General features: G+C 41.0%; 1 protein-coding gene across 5 annotated transcripts in view; it reads left to right on the forward strand.

Moving 5' to 3' along the window:
* Positions 1-1,744: 1,744 nt before the first annotated feature.
* bsna (bassoon presynaptic cytomatrix protein a) overlaps positions 1,745-15,069 on the forward strand; it is a 139,177-nt gene continuing 125,852 nt past the window's right edge. For all 5 annotated transcript variants that reach the window (XM_034877916.1, XM_034877917.1, XM_034877919.1 and 2 more), the window contains exon 1: positions 1,745-2,129. In XM_034877916.1, coding sequence (XP_034733807.1) covers positions 1,942-2,129 — 188 coding nt within the window. In that variant the 5' untranslated portion in view covers positions 1,745-1,941. The remainder of the gene's footprint in view (positions 2,130-15,069) is intronic.

Below are 15,069 nucleotides of genomic sequence, written 5' to 3' on the forward strand. Positions count from 1 at the left end.
AATCCATTGACCCCAAATCAACAGACACCTAATGAAACTAGGCCCTCTAGTGCCTAGGGTCAGTGGCAGACAATCATATGAAACCTTCATACACCTTGTTTTTCCATCATATGTGCAGTGGTTTAAAAAAAAGTTTAAAAAAGCCATCTCATGTTCTAAACATATACTATATACTATATATGACCATTGGCCGTAAACAGGCAAGAGGCCGTAAACTGCAGTCAAATAATCCGGTTGAGATGCATATTCCGAATGCGCTGTTTACAAGTCCGAAGAATGCCTCTAAAACCTGAATTATACCGGAATATCCCGCGTCCTAATCGGATTGATCGGAATAATAGTGGAATATTGATGTGCATGTAAACGTACTAATTGTGTTGTTGCTGCTTTGAAAGAGTAATTTAAGTGGTTTGTTTGTAGCCTATAACAATTTGTTGCAAAAATGCAATTTGGAAAAAGGACTGTTACTTTTGAATTACTATGGTAGTAAAGTGTTTAATCTGGATATTAAGTATTTTTCATTTTAATACTTTAAATAAGCTACATTCTTTTCATTTCTTTCATCACCTATAACTTTTAGAATACACACACAATGCCCATAAAGCATAAAGCATAACTTTCTGGATAAATAGCGAGTAGGCAGCTTACCAGCAGGTGTGTAACACTGCTTTTGGACACGTGATGCTCCGGTGCAGTCGATCTTGACGCCAGGCGCGTTCATGTCACTCCTCATGCCCTTCTTTAAGTGAGAAAGTGTCACGTGAACGGGGCAACCTCTAGCTCACCCAATGAGAGCGTGCGCCCCTTGTAGGCTGAGTCCTTTGCAGCGGCTGAGTTCGAGTCCGACCTGGGGGCCCTTTGCTGCGTGTCATCCCCCTATATCTCTCCCCCTGTACCCGTCTATGCACTGTCACTAGCAAATTAAGGGAAAAGCCCCCAAAAATCTTTTTTAAAAAGTGTCATGTGAACGTGCACGTATACTGTAGCTCCCGCCCTCTCTTCCTTCCCTTTCGTTCTCACAGTATAAGCAGCATTGACAGCCAGAAAACGCATGCCCGCGTCTGAGGTTGCCCATTTTTGCTCTTCAAATAGCCATTTGTAAATCCAATAATTTTATCATGCAGATAAATGCTATTGATGGATGCTCATTCCTGACTAATCAACATTATTTTGAGACAAACATACACATTTTTACACCATGCATGCTGTAGACTGAAAATTAACATTACAATGATTCCATTCTGCGTAGGCCTAAATTAGGCAATATCATTTTTTTTCTTATCGTCGTGTGGATTATTGACAATTTAGTTGTACTGTGTTGCTTCGTTCAGAGCTGAGGAGCCTAAAATCAGTTTGCCGATTATAAATGACAATATGATCTGAATTTGGTAGATTCATAGAAGACATACAGTGAAGATAAACAAACTAATGCGAGTTAAGAACAGAGGGGAGGCAATGCTCAGAAATAAAACAACCTAAATGAATACCACCCTGAGAAATATAGGCTACTTATTTTTCTATTTGTGGTGGCTTTCATATGATCGCCAACCGCAGGTTCTTCTCATGTTACTCCGTAATGCTCGTTGTAAAATCTTGCTGCTGCTGAGACCGAACTTTACCCACAGGGCTCATGTAACTATTTAACTTTGATCTGATCTTATCTCGGTTTCTCTCGCGCTTTTATTTCCCCTTGCAGTAGCCGTGACCGCGCGGCGCGTTCCCTATCACGTCAGGAGGCAGCCCACTGGTCCTGAAGCTGAAGAGGATGATGGCGGTGATGGAGGAGCAACGCTGAGTTCCCTCTCCCAGTTTTCGCTCCCCATTTTCCATTCATTCTTTTCTGACTATTAAAAAAGACAACATAGCGTCATAGAAGAGACACCGCCGATTTGACCGAATACCTTTCTCCACCTCCCTCCCGTCTCCTGAGCCGAGACAGAGATGGGGAACGAAGCGAGCATGGAGGGCGGCGGGCAGCCCGGTGAGCCAGGAGCCGTCGGGATGATGGGCTCGGTGATGCCCGGAGGACCCGCAACAGGACCGGGGGCAGGACAGCACGTGAAGCCGGTCAACGGAACCGCTACCGGGGGAGGGATGGGGATCGGAGGCCCCGGGATGGGAATGACAAGGTAGGAGCAGCCGTAGTGAGGCTGGTTCGACTTAACGGGGCTCAGCGAAGTGCTCTGGGTTTACTACATCTCAGTGTTAGTTTACCACGGAAATGGTTGATGAATAAAAGACCCGATGCAATCTGCTTCAGGTTTTAGAGAAATGGGGTTAACAGGGTGTCACAAATTGTTTCCCCTCTCTCGTGTATTATTTTAAGGAGGATATATGAGCTGTTGGTGTGTTATTACCAGGAGAGGAGTGAAATCCCGCGTCGATCTCTGGATTCTGAAAACCCAAGCGCTGTCCGTGGTCCTGCAACGCTACAGCTGCACCGCTGAGCCTGAATGTCTAATTTTATATTCCCAAAATAGGTTTGACATTGCATGTAAAGGTGGTTCACAACCACCGTACCCCTGGGCTCTTTGTAACGGTTATCATCAGCGAGCATTTAGAGCGGTTATGGTCTGAGATTGGGGTTTTATTCCACGGTGACATGTGCTGTAATAGTATTTCCTCCTTCCTCCAGGTTGGGTTGTGCTTTGGCGTATTTTGTTGAATGGGACGTGTCTTTGACAGCGGCTGAACAATGCACAACCGAGCCCCCGTTTTTTTTTTTTTCTTTTTTTTTTTTTAGAAACGTGACCATTTGGACGTTTTTGTGGTTTGTGCTGTAGATGTGATGCAGCTGGATGCTTAAAGCATCTTTATACTCTCGCTTGTTTCCGCATGGGCGAGAGGAGGGTAATGTGTGTGTGTGTGTGTGTGTGTGTGCGCGCGTCCGACAACGCCAACGTTTCCGTTAGAGACATAGAAGCGTCTAACAGAAGGTGTTTAGCGACATACCCTACCATAGCATGTTAAACCAAACCCTTTCATATCAAAGTCTAATACCGTGCCACATACATAATTACACTTAAGCGATATCACGATTATAATAACCACAATTAAATGTCTAATATCTTCTCACAGTACTGATATTATCAACATACAGTGTCACCCAGTTCCGCATCTACTGGATGACTGGAGACTATGAAATAATCATACTATGGCATGACATCAACAGGACTGTAACATGTGTGTCATATTCCACGTACAACCACATATCATAGGAAATGTGTGCTTCTTCATATTCAAATTTTCCTTTGACATCTATAGGCTATGTTTAAGAAACTGTGGGCCATTTCGGACTTTAAAATCCAAACGTGCAACCCCTCATTATACGAGATTCAGACTTTGTCAAGGACATTATGTAGGCCTATACGAAAATCTTTTTAAAGTGTATTGGAGTACCCTGGTTAGAAGTTGTTTTACCATACTACACCATTGCATGCAATAGCATGACCCTGACCAGAACATCTGTACAAAAGCTGCACAGTGGACACACATCAAACCACCACCTACATACAAAGTAGCGGCTCTTCTATCGATTTTGGGAGGTTCACTTTCTCCCCTACAGCTCCGATCTCTCTGTTAGCTTGGCCCAGCTAACACATGTACATGGAACAATCTTTTGTCTTTGCCACAAGCCAGGAATTCCAGTTTACTGTAGGATACCACCTCAGCCAGGCTGTTGTACAGAGACCTAATCAGGTTGACGTTTTGTAGAAATAATGCCACAGTAGGGCTGCAGCTGGCCTACAAACACTACATGGTGTTTGTGTGTGTGTGCATGTTATAATTAGGACACAGTCTGGGTTTGATTCATGCCTCTGCAGGAGAGAAGAGCAGAGTGGAGCAGCACGGGCCTATCCATCATTATATAACACAGCGACTCAGAGCAGATGACAGCTTTAGCTCCCTTTCAACAACCGAGCTGAACATGCTCTGATGCATTCTGTCGAGGGTATTCTGATTAATGCAGTGTTCATCTTTGTTGCTTTTATCAAATATTTAAGATATAATATAACTGCAGGTTTCTGCACTCCTGGTTGCAGACCCTTAAAATTGGCGCCCACATTTCAAATCCTGAATAAAAAGTGAGGGGTGTTGCGACAGGAAGCACCTCACATTAAGTATTTATAACGGCCTAATGCAAGGCCATGTGAACAGATTGAATCACGTGCAGAGCGTGTTGGCCTGCCCCCTCCGCACACACACTCTCACACACTCTCACACACTCTTACACACTCCCTCCCTCTTCTGCACTGCTCTGCCTGACTGCCTGTTCCCATCACACTCTCTCTCCCTGTCTCCTGTGCACACTCACATGCCTTGCTACTCTCCTTTCCTTTTCTCTTTTTCTCTGGCTCTCTCTCTATATCCTGTGCACACTTGCAGTCTTTGTACAGGAGCAAGGATGTTCTCTCTCAATTCCCTTTCCTTCTGTCCCTCTTTCTTCCTGTCCCTCTTATTTTATTGCTTTTGTCTGATGTTCTTTTTCAATCATATCTTTCCTCTTTATGCACTTTACCGTGCTGTCTAGCTCTCTATCTCTCTCTTTCTTCCCCTATACCTCTAAATTAACATAAAACTCAGTCATCATTTTGTGCTGTTTACAATGTACAACGTACAGCGGTATGGCAGAGATATGGGTGTTTTCTTTAAAGGATAAGGCTGCTATTGTTAGAATTTCTTGTCAAAAAACCTAATAGAAAGACCAAAACCAACAATGTGTTAGTAGCATTAACCTTCCATGTCTGTGGCACTCAGTCCCAAGCCCATTGGTTCCTACTGAACATGCACCGCAAACAAATTATTGCATGAAAAAAAGGCTCAGTAACTTTCTAAAACAGCTGAATACTGTAGTTGTTAGCAAACAAACAGGAGGAAAGAATGCATTTTTAGTTGTGGATAAATACAAATGTAATCAGGACAACATATTAGTCTGTGCTTTCCAAAACTGTTATAAGTACATGTAATGAATACATTTTATTATGTGACAACCTTATGGTTAAGTGTAGCCAGAAAAACTGTTCTGGGGTTAAGGAAACATCAGGATTTGGGTTAAAATAAGTATTTTGTTAAGGTTAGGGGGGCACACTCAGCTCACTTCTTCCTTTGCTCCAATAATATTACGTAAACATATGTTGCTTTGGGGCATTAGCTTATACAAGTAATACTCTCACTCTTCTTGACAGCACAGTCTCTGCAAATATGCTGTACATTTCCCTCCCCCCTCTCTCTCCATCTCACTCTCTCTTCCTCTCCACCCCCTTCTCAAACAATAACCAGCAGCCCATAAATGGCTCTGCCTTAACAATGAGATACAACAGTAGTGCTATATAGGGGAGTACAGATAAGGAGTGAGAGAGAGAGAGTAAGGAGAAAGAGGAAGACAGAGAGCTGAAGGAGGTGTAAGGGGAGAATAGTGAAAAGGTGGGAACTGAAGCTGGTGGAAATAGATCAAGTGTAGTGTACAATGGGGAAAAAGCTGAAGGGACACAGAAAGGGGAAAAGAGTGATGTGGTAGATAAAGATCAAGAGGTGTTTAAAACTGGTACCTCCAGTCAGGGGTCAACCAGGAACAACCAGCATTATGAACAGAATTATATTATATTGGCAGGAAAACAATCAATCAGATTCTTGTGATTTAAAGTGCATTATATCAGATGTTGTACAACATGTTTCATACAATAAAATTGTATTAAATTGTATATGTAATTGTATAAATAAAGTACATTTGAGTTTGAGAATAATTGAAAATGGAAAGGATAGTAGAAGCTGAAGGAGGCCGAGTTCATAGAGAAAAGACACAGGGCCTAATTTACAATATGTGCAATATGTATAAGGGGAGAAATAATAAAAACAATAGAGAGATAATAAGGAACATGGTAAGAAGTTGAGTTATAGAGAGATTAGAGGAGGATGGAGAGTATGGATATCCAGATGGCTAAAGATAAAGGAGATTGAAAGGAATGAGAGAGCATAGCAAAGAGAGAGACAGACCTCAGATCTGTAGCCCAAATGAAACCAACCATTCCCTTTCTGTGGCATCGTGCTTGCAGACTGTCGTGGGTATATATAATGACAAGACACATAGTTAAGCAAAACATATGTGGCGCGTGATTAGTATCAACGTCAATGTTTTGTGTAGTAAATGGCACGGTTCTAAACAGAATGATGTATTGATGAATGTAGCTATAACATGTAAATCTCAACAGTATAGGATGTTGAATGTGTGCGCAAGAAAGCTGATAACTGGGGGGATATGAGGAATGGATAGGTTAACGGATGATTTGAAACACATGTGATAAGGAACAGAACGTACGCTTAACAAACACACATTTAGACTTAGTCTTTTAGAGGCAGATAAAATAGAGAGCGCATCGCTTCTGTGACGACAGCAATGCGCCCAGTCACACAGACTTATTTGTCACATACAGCTGAGGCTGTGTGTACATTTGTGTGTTTGTGTAAATGTATGTTTGTACGTATATAATCAGTAACTGTGAAGAGCTGCTTGATGCCAAGCTGTGTGTAAGTGAGAGAGAGCGAGACAGAGGTAGATTAGTGTAGGAGAGTGTAAGTCTGATGAAAAAGTGTGAACATTGAGTCTATTTTTTTCTTTCTCTGACACACTACACCCTTGAGACCAATTGCTACTTTTCCAGAGAGGCATGCATGTGTGTTTGTGTGTGTGTGTGTGCATGTTTACTGTAAGTGTGACTTCGTTTTTTCACCTCTTGCAGAAAATCAGCAGCCTGTCACTGCAGTGTTTAGTGTGAATGAGCGGTGCAACTGAATTAGTTATTTAGGCTTTTTTGTGATTTCTCACAGCAGCAGAGAAACAAACGCTGATGAGTTTCAGTTTCTGATCCACTGAGTGGGCGGGTTGCCGGCCTTCATTTAGCCTTTAGTTGGTGAAATCGAAAGTGAAGTTGAAAATAATCAGTTGGGAAGCTGTTGTAGGCCAACATTTCAGTTTAAATGTCGGGCTGTAGCTGGTACGGATGCACTGATAAGTCCAATATTACCTTTCCTTTCAAAAATATCTGGCTTTTTAGGTTAAATTGACTAAACCGTACAGTACAGTAAAAATGACATTGAACCATAGCAGTGAGATAAAAAGAGGCTTACAAGCTTGGTAGAGCTGCAGGGTTGGGTGCTAGAACTTTGTGTTTCAATCATTACAAGCAAAATATGTTCATGTTACATGCACATACGCTTCATTCCTTTTCAATAAACAAATTGATAAGTGGAGCTATATGAGTTTCAACTGATTTATGGTCGTGCAATAATGAATGGTTAAATGGATTATTAAAGGGTATTGTTTGGCAGCCAAAACCTGAATGCTCCAACAGGGAAACATTTCAAAGAAGTCTCTTAATTCAACTCAACTTTAATATTAATGTAGCACTTTAAACACAGCAGAGGTATGCCGATGACATAGCACAGAGACAACAAACGAGTTAGCTGCAGGTTGGCTTTATTGTACTAAACAAACAAAAGAGACCATTTTGTCTCAAGCTCTCTTACTAACTTGTCTTGTCTTGTCACTGTTAATTCTGTCTTCTCTGATTATGTGTGGAATTTCAAACCATACAGTTGTAAAACACTATCCTGGCTGAGATTGTAGGCCGACTTTCTGACTCTTACCCGGAAAGGCAGTGAGCAGGTTCTTAGTCCCCATCTTTAAACGCCTGGTTCACAAACCGCAGCCAGACCTCATCTCAAAATGACCCCCAAAAGTTCCCATGGATTTGTTAGATAGCAAACATAAAAGAGTATGTGTTAGTGTGTGAGCTTGAAAAGTGAGATTTGTTTTTAACAAATTGTGTGTTGGGGAAGTGTGACAGAGTGGGCGAGACACAGACAGAGGCTCTCTCTATATATTTACACGCCCTGTTATCAGGAGGACATGTTTGCGGGAGCCTCCAAATACTAAATGTGTTTGGGTGGCTGAATCAAGAGATAAGATGGCAATAAGCACAATATCACAGCCCAAGACAGTATTGTTTTTCAGCAAATAGATGCTGTCGCTGGAGCTTATGAGTGAAACGCACAAATAGAGTAAACAGAAATGATACGGCCATCGGAACAGGACAAGGAGGGAAATCTGTGGAATCACAGTGAAGACATTGGTGGTTATTGGATTATCTGTTGTATTCTTTAACCTGGAGAATGTAAACTCCTGCAGTCGCTAAGTGAATTTCTACTGGTAGACAGGACTTTACCCCAAAAGTCAATGAAACGCATGCTAGAACACAAGCAGGAGACACTAACAAATGTCCAAAGGAAAAGGCTTTTTCTAACCTCATTCATGCCAAAATTGGTAAAACTCAAACTAAGCATAAAGGCTACAGTATGCAAATTATTATAGTGACTATTTGAGTAAAACACAAACAATCCTGCAAGGAGCTCCCTGCCATTCTGCTGGTCAATACTACTCTATTGTAGCATGACAAACCTGAAGTCATGTGTGAAAGAACTGAGACTGAAACAGCGTATCTAGCTAGCCTGTTTCCAGACCTCTGAACTGCCCTTTGTTGTTATGTCTGTGCTAGTTGGAAATATGATCAACCAGTCAGAGTTTTGTGGGCGGGGTTAAGAATGTTGATTTAATTTTCTTGCATAGCTTACATCTGTGAAACATATCAAACAGACAAAGAGTCACAGAAATGGCAACAAGCATGCATTAGATGACACAGCTGTGCAGGTTGTTGTAAGTCAATTTACAGAAGTAACTCTAAGTGTCTTTAATTGTTGTGAAAATCTAAACCTCCTATAGCAAATGTTACCACAGCCTCATTGTTGGCTAAATTATTATTCTGCACTTTACAATACAACTGCACTATACAACAAATAAAACTTCTAAGTTTTAAAAACTAACCATTTTGCGTCTAGCATGTGTATAGTGTTTGATCCTCAAATGTTTAAGGTGGAATATCACTTTAAAATATATTATAGGGGTCACAATGAACAAGAGGGCAAGGTAAAGTTTCTAACTCCCACGATATTTCATCTATGAATTAGATGCAAGGGAGCAGCATGAAAAAATTAATGTAATTTGCTTTTCAAGCATTACAGAGGATGGGTTGGCATCAGGTCGGAACATGCCACACCCTTTAAACCTCCAGGAATGAAGGATCAAAAGTCCAGATTACGGAGGCTTCCTGGTTTTGGCTGTCGTTCCCTTTCCAGGGCTCAGCGGGGATTTGTAACAGACACTCTGACCTCATGTAGCGGGCAGAGTGCAGTGTTACCTCAACCCCCTCAGCTAGCCCTGTCGGTTTCCACAATGATGCCAGTTTGGTGTATCAGACCTCAAACAGTATTAGTCCCGTGTCTACCGGAGCCTCCCCGGACCTTGACATTGTTAATTTGGTCTCTAATATAAGGCCAACCGGAGCTCACAAAACATTACTGTGGTTTTATTTAAGGGAATAGTTTGCTTAGTTCCGTTAGGACCGAGAAAGAAAGACTAGAAAATCTCTGCTGTCCACAGTTTAACAATTAGCCCCTCAAGGCCATAAAAGAGCTATTTAAAAACCAATTATTATTCATGTTCTTGACTAACTATCACAGCACAAAAATAAGATTAGACCTTACTGTCAGAAGCCATTTGTTTGTTGAGCTATTAGCTAAAATAGACATTCTGTTTAATGATTTAGGCTTTTGGAATAACCTTTTCTGATTGTTTAATAGTATTTACGTTTACCTTACTTATAAACAAGCTCCAACAGGAAACAAGTTGTATTTAATCCTCCTAATAAGCACTGATTGAGTATTTTCTCCATATACCAGGTGTTTGAGAAATCTAGGATATGTTTTCCACTGTATGCTAATTTGCTCCCATCGAGACTAGGAAAAAAGGGTTCTCTACTGTACTCCAAAGTCAAAATACAGAATAAATGCACAAAGTGACACTTTTTGTAGACATTAACTGTAAAACTTAAGTTGACAAAGACAATAAAATGTATTTTCATCCTCCCTGCTGACCCACATAGCACTAAAAAGGGCATGTGACTTTGTTTTTCCTGTGACAGACAGAGGTTTGTATTATATAGAAGCTTTAGTCATTTTTGGAAATGGTTCACAGTGAGAGTTTAAGTGTTGCTTTACATGAATGTCCGTTTCCCCTGAAGGTATTTCACAACTATTAGTTTCACACAGAGCTTTAGCAGTGTTGTGTGATCCATCTGTGGGTTGAGGGGTCCTCTCACCCAGCCAAAAAATCCTGTCCGGCTAAAGCTCTGGTGTTAACAAATTGATCTGCTCTGATGCAAGCTGTGTCCCAACGCACTGCTAAAATTATGCAGGGGAAACATCCAAACTGCACAATCTCTGCCAGAAAACCAATACAACAGGGGACAATTAATAAGCCAGCTCTGGTCTGGACGAACTCTCCAGACACTGAGACAGAGACGGACACACAGCAGCCTGCCCTGACATTTACCTGGATGCGGGTGCTCATTCTCCCTTTGGCATGTATTTACCAATTTCAATCCAACATTGCAGGCTTGGATCATAGAGCTTTAATTCATGCAAACCTGGCATTGAAAACAATTAACGAATAAACCACCTCTCGTAATAAGTGACCTAGAATGAAGCATTGAAACAGTACAGGATGATTGCTCTGCAAAAATCAGAAATAAATAATTGCACTTCTAAAATACATTCTGTGCACAATGAAAAACAGTGCTCAATATATCTGGTTGTGTCTGTAGTGTATAGGCAGCTAATGCGTCCGGTATACTCATCGCAGCTAACCTGTTGTGCACCAATGCAACGTCATGGGAGGGGTGTAACTGTTTATACTCGCGCATCGCGGTCGCAACACCAGTTGCAATCTTCTCCTGAACAAAGGTGGCGCTAATGAGTAAATGCTACCAACTTTTCTATTTCTACAGACTAGAAGAAGAAGAATGGGGATTCAATGACAGAACTGGCAGCAGCATTGATGTCAATGTTTCAATTTGATTCAATGACCTATACTTTCTTGGATCAAGCCTTTTGTTCATCGTAAAATAACTCATGTTAAACCAGTGAGTTCACAAGAGAGTTGCAGTCACTTTAAGAGCCCTGGCATCTGGTCACCTCAAAATCCTGGTGCGCCAGCGAGATTTACGTCATATTGGCGCGGACACAGAATAAAAATGTTTTTGAATATTGCGTCTGCGGCCTACAAACTGTTGGCTGGTTGGTTTGTGTTCAACAACCATATAAACGCACAGGAACTCTCCACGGCACGCATGCATGGAGCGCCGGGAAAGACTCTGGACACTTAGCGGTCTGTAGCGTAAGTGTGTGTCTGTATCTGCGTGTGTTATGTCTCCCTCCTTCCCGTCTTTCCTTGTCTTTGTTTTTTAGTCCCTGGGACACGTTCTCCGTCTCAGTGTATTGTTTGTGATTGTTTGTTCCCTAAATATATTTAAATAATTTGATCACAAAAAAAGAACATGTCAACGCACAGAGTTGACTACAAGCCGTAAACAGGCAAGATGCCGAAAACTGCGGCTAAACCCCCGATTGAGACACATAATCCAAATGCCCTGTATACGTGTAGGCCTACAAAGAATCCTTCAAATACGCAAACAATACTGGCATATCCCACGTCTTAATCAGAAATGCTAAATTCAGGAAAAGGCCTTATATTTCAATTTTTCTGTGATGATGTGAATGGCACCCTTCAATCGCTGTTTGTTTGTTCAGTCAGGGATACATTTCCTCTGACTTTCATTTTTTTTGTCAGATAATATTGTGCTGTGCTCTGCCATTTTCCCGCCGGTGCACTAGCGAAGGTCACACTGTTTTCTCATTATGTTGTCACCAACTGACAGTAAATGTTACCTGTATTGATATGGTGTGTTAGGCTATGTGGTGTGTGTGTGCTTGCACTGTGTGTGTTGAAGCTGAATACAAACACAGCACCACCTTGAACAAACTACAGCAGTGCATAGTTAGTGTATGTGTGTTGCATTTTTTGTTGTCACATCAACTCACATTAGCCATTTCCTCTTGTATTGCATTGCATTGTGAAGCCCATTGCTGAATTGGTGTTTATTCATTGTCAATGCGTTTCAGTCTTTTCTTAGTTACACAAATTTAAACTGATTTACTACCCCTGGCTTTATCCATTACTGTGATTTAATCAAACATGGTGGATAAAAAAGCTATTTTTCTTGATTTTTTGCTGCAAGCTTAAAAACAATAGTACCTGGAAACCAGCCAAATCTGCCGGTTCATGTTTCATTTTCTCTCGCAGACACACGTCTGGCCCCTCTCCCATTCAAACAGATTTCCAGCCAAAAAGAACCTGGAGGGACCAATCACAACCTTATATCTCACATTGGGCGGGTTTAAGACTATGACTGACAGAGCAGCTTCATGCTTTGATGATGTATCTGGCATTCTCCGTCCAGCACAAGGTACAGGGCTCACGCAGCTCAAACTGTCATGCTAAAAAAAATCAATCAAGATTCTGCCACTGTATTACATATAACTTGCCTAAAATGTTTAAAGAAACGTTTTAATGTGCTGTTAAGCTGTGATTTGACAAAGTTTATTATTTTATGCATGTGTCGCTCAGAGCTACGTCGTTTTACTGCTTTGATTGGTTATAGGCATATTTAATTGCGTCAAAGACAACGCTCCCTTAGGGCATGGTCACACAAACAGTGGCTTGCACAGGCTATGTTTACACACTCATGCTAAAGTTGACTAAAAAGAGGAATTAAAAAACCTCTCATCTCACGATTGACATGGGGATCTTTCCATAAGAGCATCTCTCAATGCAAAAAAAAACATCTGTTAGGCTAACTCTCTCTAGGTGTGGTGAAGGGAATGGGAGGATTTGGGACCATTTTAATTCTAAAGGCCAAGGGAACAAATGTCACAAAGCTATCTTGGATCCATTTAATTTAATAATACAAATCTTCCGGCTTCTATGGTAATTGAACATAGGGGTGTTTATAATATGCCACCTGTATTTGAAGGAAGAACATTTATTTACGATGCATTATTCATTCACAAAGAAAACTGGTTTCCTTACAGTAAAGGACAATTTTTTCCAAATAGTTTTAATTAAGGCGTTAAGATCAATTTCCAAAAGCAGTTTTTTTTTATTCTTCTTTTTAATCAACTTTAGCATGAGTAAGGTGTGTAAACTTATGCAAGCCACTGTGGGTGAGTGCCGGTGAGTGACCATCTTCTGCCGAGGCAATACCGGCTGCTCAGACACAGAAATGGTCAGCTTCTCCTCAGTCCAGGCTCACTCAGAAAACAGCCACACACGGGTTTGATTTGATAAAGGCTGCGATTTTGCCAGTCAAAGTTCACAAAAGTTGAACTGCCCCTTCGCTCGCACAGAATTGAAGTGAATGGGAGACGGATAATGTTAAGTAAGGTACTGTTTATACTAAAAAATCACTAATTTCTCCATTTGTTCGCTGATGTAGTAAAGCAAAAGTTTCCTCTGAATGACAGTTTCATTTTCAGCACAGTCGTTCTCCTGCAGTCATTTGGACTCAGTGGGGCAGGGTTGGCACAGCGAAAGACACTTAAATCGGATGTTTTTGTTATCAGCATGAAATTAGAAAAAAATTGGATTTTTGAATTTAGGTCACTTTGGTCGATGTGTTCAAAGGTTTGAAGCAGTTTTCCAGCAGCTTCAAAAGGAGCTGCAGCTTCTGTTTCCTGTTATCAGGCAGATTGATTTTGTACCTAAATCCAATAACAAGCTAACCCCGTTCCAGTGCAGGAAAGCAAAGACTCTCTCAAAGTAGTTAGTCTCAAAGTCATAGTCTCAAAGTCTCCACTTTTAGAAGCATTTTAAATACGTCACAGAAAAATAAAGATGCAGTTGATTGGTGAACAGTCATTTTTATACAAAATAAAGTAAATAGAGCTGAAAATATAAAGAGTTGGAGAAAGAGAAGGAATAGAAAAAACGGAAGAAAGATGAGATAGTTGGATGTCAGAGAGACAGCATGTCAGTTGGAAGGTGGTCCAATGCAAGGTTGTCTGTCACACAAAGACAAAGAGGTTTCAGTCCTGCTCCTGGAAGTAGCTCGTACCAAATCTTTTACAGTTTTCAGAAGGTGTGATATAAGTCCTTTCATGGTCTTTTCCTAAAATCTCTGTCAACTAAAAAGTTACTCACTAAAATAGAACTTACATTCAAAAGTCCACAAACCAAGCACTGTGCTTTTAGAAAAGTATTTCCTTAAATCAGCCATGCCTGATCTGTGAGCAGATCAGAGTAACCATAGGTCAACAGTTTTATAGCATTATTAACAGAGCAGTGAACCACGGCACCAGAAGTAAAAGTCACATTCATTTTGTACATGAACAATATTCGCTGACTGACTGGCACAAAGTCAGTGACACAAAACTCTCCTGGTTTAATTACCAGTGGTAAAGCTGAGCAGCTATGTAAAACGTATATGATAAAAGGGACCAAAGGGACTTACTAGCGCCAATGGAAAACACTGTTCACAAACTGCTCCAAACAACTACATTTTAGTCCAGCATTTACTTCCGTAACAAACGTGCGTCATTTTGCGTCACTTTGTTACACATGTTATAATGCTCACCTAGCTGCTGGAGTGGCATGCCCTCAAACCAAGCTAGTTAGAGCAGAAGCCAGAAGAGTTGAGATAGTTGTATTGCCATGTCCAGGAGGCAGTGCAGAATTAAGATGTTGCCACTCTGAAACATCTAGTAAAGGTGGTCCGGGTTGTTCTGCCTGTGTTTCAGGATCAGACTCGCGGGTTTGTTTTGGATCACACTAGCCTACTTGTGATGGCTTAACCTACTCTGTTTCTGACTGGCTAGTAGTCCTTACCTGGGTCTTGCGCATGTGTGACTCTCAACAAAGATGCAATAGAAATGAGATGCCTCACTCTGTAGCTAAAACCTCCATCTATCTATCTTCATCTGCTTATCTGGTATTGGGTTGCCAACTATTCTGTCTAAAAATGAAATTCAAAGAAAGAGAAACATTTTTTACGAGTATAATGTAGACCCTATCCTCCTTCCATCATAAATACATTAGTATATAGTAATACATAGTGTCAAAAA

Source organism: Etheostoma cragini, chromosome 7 (genome assembly GCF_013103735.1).
Source record: "Etheostoma cragini isolate CJK2018 chromosome 7, CSU_Ecrag_1.0, whole genome shotgun sequence".
Lineage (NCBI taxonomy): Eukaryota > Metazoa > Chordata > Actinopteri > Perciformes > Percidae > Etheostoma > Etheostoma cragini.